General features: G+C 39.3%; 2 protein-coding genes across 3 annotated transcripts in view; both read right to left on the bottom strand.

The window, feature by feature from the left end:
- The window catches only part of LOC18767481 (UDP-glycosyltransferase 74G1), a 14,426-nt gene extending 9,089 nt beyond the window's left edge, over positions 1-5,337 (bottom strand). Inside the window, exons 1-2 of one of the 2 annotated variants that reach the window (XM_007199768.2) lie at positions 4,613-5,335; positions 3,578-4,508 (exon numbers count right to left, since the gene is read on the bottom strand). In XM_007199768.2, the coding sequence (XP_007199830.1) occupies positions 3,789-4,508; positions 4,613-5,272 (1,380 nt within the window). In that variant the 5' untranslated portion in view covers positions 5,273-5,335 and the 3' untranslated portion in view covers positions 3,578-3,788. Of the gene's footprint in view, positions 1-3,577; positions 4,509-4,612 lie in introns of those variants that run through there. The other variant, XM_020570069.1, reaches the window with a different exon arrangement.
- LOC18767548 (F-box protein SKIP22) lies at positions 6,334-8,272 on the bottom strand. Its single transcript, XM_020570398.1, has one exon. The coding sequence runs from the start codon at positions 8,166-8,168 to the stop codon at positions 6,675-6,677; it is 1,494 nt and encodes a 497-aa protein (XP_020425987.1). The 5' UTR covers positions 8,169-8,272; the 3' UTR covers positions 6,334-6,674.

The following is an 8,987-nucleotide window of genomic DNA, read 5'->3' as shown; positions in this document are numbered from 1 at the left end:
GGAGAGTATCCAAAGGATAATACAGCAAAGACAAACCAACCCAAAGATAAAAATAAATCCTTGAAAGCAAGGCTGTCTTGTATTGTATGAGCAAAGAGATGGGCAAGGGCTGTGAGCCTGTGACAGAATTTGGCATAAGAGTGCTACCAAGAAATAACAATTGGATTCTTTTCTTCCTAAACAATTGGAGGAGCCGAGCAGTCTTTTGGATGTTTAAGGTTGACAACACCATTATTAGCAAGATTCCGCAGCTTCCTTACAAACACCACCCACTTTGGCGATGTCCACACCAGGCTGTGGCTCCAAAATCTTCATTTTGAGCTCCGGTGGAAGGCTCATGAGGCTCCGTGGGGCAGGCAAACCGGGCCTTTGCGCAAAGATCAATCAGCAATGGCAACGTGATCCCATCCTTCACAATCTTCCAAAACTCAAAAACCTCTCTTTCTGAGGCTAACCTATCTCTCTCATTCACTTTTTGTAGGAAATAATAGTGCTAAATTGCTATAAAATAAACAAATAAACACTACAAACAAAACAAATTTTTACAACAGTAGTATGTAATTAAAAGAACCTTAATTGAGTCGAGGCAAGTGTTGGACACTCTAACCTTAAGACGAATTACGCCCCACACTGGTGCTTATGGTTCACTAGCGTTCGCCTCCCAGGATACAACGACTCCCCTCCTTATGAAAGAAGCATTGCAATTCACAAGAAACTTTGAACCAAGATTATGCAGGAAACTCTCTTTATGCAAACTCTAATGCTCTCTATATATGAAAGTATGTATCTAGAGAATTAATTGAATGAATAAAACTGCAGGAGGATTGCTCTATTTATAGATGATGAAATACCCTTTTCAAAAAGGTATCCCAATCTGAAAAGGCAAATAGTGTATCCTTTGGTCTTGAAGAGTTGTCACCCCAAACAATGTATCCCTTAGTTTGAAGAGTTGTCACCCCCCAATTGAAGATGTCTTTATCCAAGGGTCATGTCTTTAACCCAATGGATTTTATTAATTTCCATTCAAATAGAAAATTAATATTAAATTTCTCACAATCCCCCACATGAATGGAAATTAGTTTCAACAATATGCAAATGATAATGCAGACTTAGAGAGAGTTCCTATTAGAAGAATATGGCATCTGGATAGGTAGCTTTTGGCTTTGAACCTGTCATAGTGAAGTACTATCAGATTTACTTGGCTAATCAGTGAACGTGATGTCTCGAACTGTTCAGCCGTTTGTGTAAACCCAGACAATAATACTCACTCAATACCCTTCTAGACATATCTGGTTCGATCGGTTGTGCCCGTTTTGGCCCTGAGCAACTCCTGGCTTTCATAAGTGCTTTAGAGAATTTAGCCCTAAAAATTCTCATGGAAACGGCCCTATTTCACACTTATATAGGTGATTTCCTATTGATAATATCCTCTCATATCTTACTCGGATAATCAAGGTATAGGAATCATTAAAAGCATAGCTTAACCTAAACACATTTCATACAACACTGTATCATCATAGGATATGGGTAGGAGAATATATCTCTGTAGTGTTATTTTTGAGTTATCATAATTTAGTTGTCCCTTTTGAACCTAGATCTTGGGATCTCCAGTGAACTAGGTTGGGTTTCCACTATGACTATTCATTTGACATGGACTTTAACCCCATTCCCCTCGATGATCTATAAACTTGTTCTCCGTTCAAACCTTTAGTAAATGGATCCGCCAAATTATCTCTTGACTTTATGTAGTCAATGGTAATTATACCACTGGAGAGCAGTTGCTTAACGGTGTTGTGTCTTCGACGTATATGTCGAGACTTGCCGTTGTACATATTGTTTTGTGCCCTTGCAATTGTAGATTGACTATCACAATGTATACATATAGCAGGCACAGGTTTTGGCCAACATGGAATATCTTCTAAGAAATTACGTAGCCATTCAGCTTCCTCACCAGCTTTATCTAATGCTATGAACTCAGATTCCATAGTAGATCTAGCTATAATAGTTTGCTTAGTAGATCTCCATGATATAGTCGCACCTCCAATTGTAAAGACATATCCACTTGTAGAATTGGAGTCTTTAGTATCAGATATCCAATTAGCATCACTATATCCTTCAAGTACAGCTGGATATCTTGTATAATGCAATCCAACATTTTTGGTGTATCTTAAGTATCTTAGAACTCTGACTATAGCTTTCCAATGATCTCTTCCAGGATTACTAGTGTATCTGCTTAATCTATTAACAGAGTAAGCTATATCAGGCCTTGTGCAATTCGTAAGATACATGAGACTACCAATAATACGAGCATATTCTATTTGTGATACACCATGACCTATATTCTTCACAAGATTAAGACTTGGATCATAAGGAGTTCTTACTGGACTAGTATCATACTTGCTAAACTTCGCAAGTATTTTCTCAATATAATGTGATTGGGATAAAACTAGTCCATCAGATGTTCTAGAAATTTTAATTCCTAGAATCACATCTGCTACTCCCAAATCTTTCATGTCAAAATTTTTGGTCAACATTTTCTTGGTAGATTTAATCATCCCAATATTGCTACCAATAATTAACATATCATCAACATAAAGACAAATAATGACAAAACCATCTTGAGTGCTTTTCATATAATCACATTTATCACACTCATTGATCTTGAAACCATTTGACATTAATGCATTGTCAAATTTCAGATGCCATTGTTTTGGTGCTTGCTTTAACCCGTACAAGGACTTAACAAACTTACATACTTTCTTTTCTTGTCCAGGAACAATAAACCCTTCAGGTTGTTCCATATAAATTTCCTTATCTAAATCACCATTTAAAAAGGCCATTTTCACATCCATTTGATGTATCTCAAGATTATGCAATGCTGCAATTGCAATTAACATTCTTATTGATGTTATTCTCGTAACTGGTGAATATGTGTCAAAATAATCCAATCCTTCTTTTTTTATAACCTTTGACAACAAGCCTTGCCTTATATTTGTCAATTGATCCATCAGCTTTCATCTTTTTCTTAAAAATCCATTTATAATCCAATGGTTTATTTCCAGGAGGAAGATCCACAAGTTCCCAAGTGTGATTCTGCATGATGGATTCAACTTCGGTATTAATAGCCTCTTTCCATAAAAGAGCTTCAGAAGAAGTCATGGCTTCTTTGTAAGTTTGAGAGGCTCATTTTCTAACAAATAAGTTAGAAACTCAGGACCAAAGGATTTGGTTGTCTTAGCTCTCTTACTACGCCTGGGTTCATGTCCAGGTTCTGGTTCTGCAGTCTCTTGGTCTATATTTTCTTGATGACTTTCTTGGTTATCGCTATTAACAGTATCTAAGGTTCTTTTAAGTGTATTTCTTTCTTGTGCATCCTTATAAGGAAATACATTTTCAAAGAAAGATACATTCCTTGATTCAATAATCGTATTCACATGTACATCTAATATATCAGATTTGTGTACAAGGAAACGATATGCACTACTGTTAATGGCATAACCGATAAATATACAGTCAATAGTTTTGGGTCCTATCTTAACCTTTTTAGGGGTTGGAACCGATGTATCGATGTATATGAACAATGCGGTCTTTAATTGAAGACACAGAAATTTTGCCATCACTGAGGCGATAAATCGTCACTTTTGCAACACAAGTACTAGGATGAAAAGAAATATTGATAAATTGACAACAGCTTGTTGACAAGATTTGGCATAAAAATATTATTGGAACCACACATAGTGCCTAAAGCTGTTTTTACTTGTGGGGGCTTTTCTAACACATGGCTATCATCACTGAACCAGCTTTGAAATGAACTCATCAATGTTTTTGTCTGAACTTCCACCTTCATCCACTGCCTTTTTAGCCAACTTTTTCCATTTGAGGGCGTTGATTTTCATTTCTTTCCCTCTCTCTCCCTCCATTATTTCACTTATGCAATGTTCCACTACTTCTTGTCTCACCTTCCCTTTCTCATCAGATGGAGCTGTGATCCCTATTTTCCACACATCCATAATGAACTTGGCATTGGTTCTTTGGTCAGTCCATTGTGGCATTGCCAACATTGGAACCCCCAAACTCAAAGCCTCCAGAGTTGAGTTCCAACCACAATGTGTAACAAAGCATCCAACAGCCTCATGAACCAAAACCTCCATTTGGGAGCACCATGAGACCACCAAACCCTTCTCCGATGTCTCCTCGATGAACCCTTTTGGCACCTTAGCTGCTTCTGATGCTCTAACCACCCACAAGAAGTTACTTTTGCTCCTCCTCAAACCCCAAGCCAGCTCCTCCATTTGCTCATCGTCAAGTTTCGCTGTGCTGCCAAATGATACATAAGCAACAGACCCTTTTGGCCTTTCGTTTAACCATTTGATGCAGGCATCATTGTCTGATTTAAAGAGGTTGACACCGTATTCTTTGTCATCTTCAAGTCGCTCATCTAAGTACTTGGATGGTATAGTAGGTCCAACGGTCCTCAATGGCCAAAACTTAGCCAGCCAATCCACCACCTAAGCAAAGAATTAATACCAATTAGTTTCATTGAAGCTTATAAAAATTAATCATATATCAAAGTTGAGAAGGAAAAGAAAAAAAAGCTTGCTTATGTACTCACTTGTTCTTCCAACTCATAAAATGTGTTGCAGAGGACCCAATCAGCTTTGTCAACATTGGAGAACTGACCCACAACCACTCTGTAAAAAGCTGGGCAATACTCCAAATCGTATACAAACGATGGCAAGTCCAGAGGGTCAAGTGGTGGCAACCCAGGAAGGGAAATCAGAGACTGATCATCAGCAAGAGGAACTTTCAAAAGTCCTTTGTGGACATGGTAGTAGATGTTGCTAACAGCACAAGACTGGGTGAAGAAAGTAGCCCCGGCAATTCCAAACTTTCTGGCAACATCCAGAGGCCAAGGCATGAACGCATCATAAACAACACACTCAACTGGAGGCCCTGAGCTTGAAAGCTTCTCAAGGAGCTCAGCCAAAGTTTTTGACCCTTCTTTCCAAAAGCTCTCCAAATAGGCATCTATGCTTGCTTTTCCTCTCCCGGCTTCATCATAGCCATCGGAGATGGTCTCCAGATCCAGCGCTATGCAGCTCGATGCTGACCCGTACATAGTCTTGTGGATATAGCGGGTAGTGACCAGTGTGACTTTAACTCCTTTGTGAGATAAAAGCTTGGCAAATTGGAGCATAGGATTAATATGGCCTTGGCTCGGATAGGGTAAGACCAAGCAGTGACCTTTGTAGGCTCTCTGACCTCTCTCCATTTCTCTGTTTACACTAAAATTATAAGGTAATTTGTGGAATTTGTGTGCTTAGGAAAAGTTGTAGAAGCAAAATATATACAAGAGGGGAAGGTGAAGTGCACAAACTTTCCACGAAACTGCAGCTGTTGAATCCTTGTCAACCAAGTCATATTTAAAACCTTGTCGACCAAGTCATATTTGCACATGGTCTGATCTGAAGTTGTGAACCGAGACATTTCCTTACGTCTCTTCGTTGCATAGGTCCAAAAAATGAATGAGTTTTAAAAACTTCTTCAAATAAAGCAAAAGGAAAAGTATGGTTCCTATGTAATATAAGATGGAAAAGGAAAGATGAGAAATTATTGTATAATCATCCTTTTGATCTCGACTCTTGAGTTCTTCTTACAAGTAGTGCATAAAAATATAGAATCATTTCAAACAAAATAAGTCACTGGTTGACCTGGGCAACATAGTCTCTGTTTTACTTGATCTGAGCGGGTTGCCAGATCCCCAAATGTTTTACTTGTGCTAGTTTTTTTCTTTTCATTTTTTGTGGGGGTCTAGCCCCCAGTTCACAAAAAATAAAAATAAAGTATGGAGTTGCATGAAGGGTAGAAAAGTTGTGGCACCTCAATTTGCTTAAATTATACATATAATTGCAGTTGCTCTCAATAGTCTTGTAAGGGCTGTGAGCCTGTGACAGAATTTGGGATAAGAAGAGTGCAACCACCCTAAACAATTCGAGTTGTAAAAGTTTTCCAATTAAGGTTTGAATCTACAGGGGAGGAGACGAACAATCTTTTGGATGTTTAGGGCTGTTAACGTGCCGATACTCGAGCAAAGTTGAACTACTTTTGCACTGAACACAATGCGAGAGGACAAGAGTAACATATTGTGTTATTAGAAGTTCAGGGAAATGTCTACTTTGCAACTAATTTGATATGAGAAGTTGTAAACGAATCAATCGATGACCATGACAGCCAAACGATAGAAACAAACACAGTTGACAACACCATCTTTCTGATCTGCATTATTTTATTTGAACTCCCCAGCCAATTGAACTAAACAACAAGCAGCATGTGTATCGAATTAACCCAAACTCTTCATATATGAAAACCATGCCATCTTAGCGCACCAACAGATACTAGTAAGAAACTTAAACAATAAAGCAGTAGAGCAGCTTATATGCACATCAAGAATAGACAGACTCACACCAAAACTACGAAATCAACTTTAAATTATCTCCAAAAGCCAAAAGGCCATAAACACAAGTAACAACAATATACACATAAACAGAAACAAAAACCAGCTATGACTGATGATGATTCGGTCTTTAATTCTAGCTGGATATCCACCAAGATGCTTATTATATATACTATGCATACGAAACATGAACCTGCAGCTTCAGTTCCAAGGCATCATACTAGCCAAGGAACCCTTCCAGATTGCAATTTGGTGAGAAATTACGGCGTGCTGGAAACCGACGGGGTGGTTGTAGAATAGGGTGTGATTGTCCAGTAGGATTAAGGGCACCAAAGACCGGAAAGCGGTCATAATCTCCACCAATTATACCAGGAACTGGAGGTACAAACAATGGGTTAGGGTCCCTCCTGATACGGTTGAAATAAGGCCTCTCATATGATCTCCAATACCCTACTGCCTTCCTTTGTTGCTCCGCAATCTCCCAATTTCTAGCAAACTTATGCTTCCAGTTAATCATTGTTCCTTCTCCTCCAGTACCACTACCAAACTCCTCAGCATACTTCTTCTTCCACAACTCATCATTATTAGCAAGATTTCGCAGCTCCTTACAAACACCACCCACTTTGGCAATGTCCACACCAGATAGTGGCTCCAAAATCTTCATTTTGAGCTCCGGTGGAAGGCGCATCAGGCTCGGTGGGGCGGGCAAACCGGCCTTTGCACAAAGATCAATCAGCAATGGCAATGTGATCCCATCCTTCACAATCTTCCAAAACTCAAAAACCTCTCTTTCTGAGACTAACCCATCTCTCTCATTCACATTCTTGTTTTCCCAAACAGATTCAATGATGGGGGCAAATCTGTGTTCGTCCAAACATACCCGATAAGGCCCAGCACCACCACTGGCCAAAGACCCATAAACATTAACAAAACGCCCCAAGCTCTGAAATTTCAACATAACCCCTTCAACCCCATTACCATTATTGCCACGATTTTTCAGAATCTCAGGCAAAGTATAGGAAAGCGACATCGTGATAGCTGTCCTTGGCCATTCATCAGCGAGATGAAACCGATTGGCCCCCATACCCGAAACGGAATCGAACCCGACGAAACCGGACTCCAAGACCGCAGCATGAACAGCAATCACCAATAGCTTGTGATTGCTACGGTCTTCTCCCAACTCCTCCCTCAGTACCCTCTTCAAGAAAAAGGGCACCGAGTACTTTTTCAACCCTATCCCATCAGACCCATCATCAATTTCCATTCTTTCAGCACCAGAAGCCACTAGGGTTTCCGAATTCGAAACCAGAGACCTCTGTTCTTCAGCAATCGAATCACCCGCGGCAGACCCTTCGCCAATTAGGGTTTCAGGGTTTTGGAAATTCGAACCTTGAGGCACACCAGTGGTGAGGATTTGGTTATGGGATTGTACGGACGAATGTGAAATTGAATGCGGAGGTGGAGCTAGGGTTTGGGAGGAGGGGTCGAGGGTGTAGAAGATAAGATCACCGGAGGTGAGGCCGAGGGAGTGAAGCGAGTCGTCAGGAGAGGACGCGTGGAGCTCGTCGCGTCGGTTGAGGGAGAGGCGGAGAGAGGAAGGAGAGGCTGAGATCAATTGGGAGATGGTTTGCTTAAGCTGGTGGAGAGAGCAGAGATTGGGGACCTCGACTCGGAGGGTCTCTTTGGTTTCTATGGATCTCACTCTCAGTTTCATGGCTGCTTTTGTTTTTGTTGAGAGAATTCTCTATCTACTTTTTTTTTTGTTGCGAAATTGGAAGCTTTGAGTCGGAGTGGGAAGAAAGAAATGAATTTTGACAATTGGATTGGATGATCGATTTTCATAATTAAAAAACATAATAATGAAATATGAAATATTTATCGTTATGTTTAAAATCTAATTAAACATTTTAATAGACGTCAATGTAAAATATAAATGAAATGCTAAGAAAATTATTTTGATTCTATAATATATTAAACATAACTCCATCAAATGATTTAAAATGTTCATAACTTTCTCAATTACAAACAAAATAAGCTCGAAACTAACTAGATTGGATTGGATTCTCAAAAGCAAATTCACCATCCAATCCAATCATGTCTGTTTTAGAAATTAGAGATCCAATCCAAATTTTTAAATTACCAAAATCAATTAAAATTGAATTAAACCGATCAATTTGGGCATATTGAATTGAATCTTGCACACCCCAAGTCTCTTGGGCTGCATGGGCTGCTACATAGTCTGTTTTTCTTGATCTGATCTGGGTTGCCAGATCACTAAATGTTACAAAAATAATTCTACGCCTCCTCCATCTCATCCCAATCCCACTTGGGCTACAACTTACAGGCCTAGTTTATATACAACTGAGACAAGTTGGTTTGTAAGAAACAAAATTTTATTGACACCACAGAAAAAAAAAAAAAAAAAAAAGGAGAGTATCCAAAGGATAATACAGCAAAGACAAACCAACCCAAAGATAAAAATAAATCCTTGAAAGCAAGGCTGTCTTGTATTGTATGAGCAAAGAGATGGGCA

Source organism: Prunus persica, chromosome G8, assembly GCF_000346465.2.
Source record: "Prunus persica cultivar Lovell chromosome G8, Prunus_persica_NCBIv2, whole genome shotgun sequence".
Lineage (NCBI taxonomy): Eukaryota > Viridiplantae > Streptophyta > Magnoliopsida > Rosales > Rosaceae > Prunus > Prunus persica.
Note: the sequence above shows the minus strand (reverse complement) of the source record. Positions and strands in the feature narration are given on the sequence as shown.

Excerpts from the sequence above, each read along its gene's own strand:
- LOC18767548 (XM_020570398.1), bottom strand. The coding sequence starts at position 8,168 with ATGAAACTGAGAGTGAGATCCATAGAAACCAAAGAGACCCTCCGAGTC.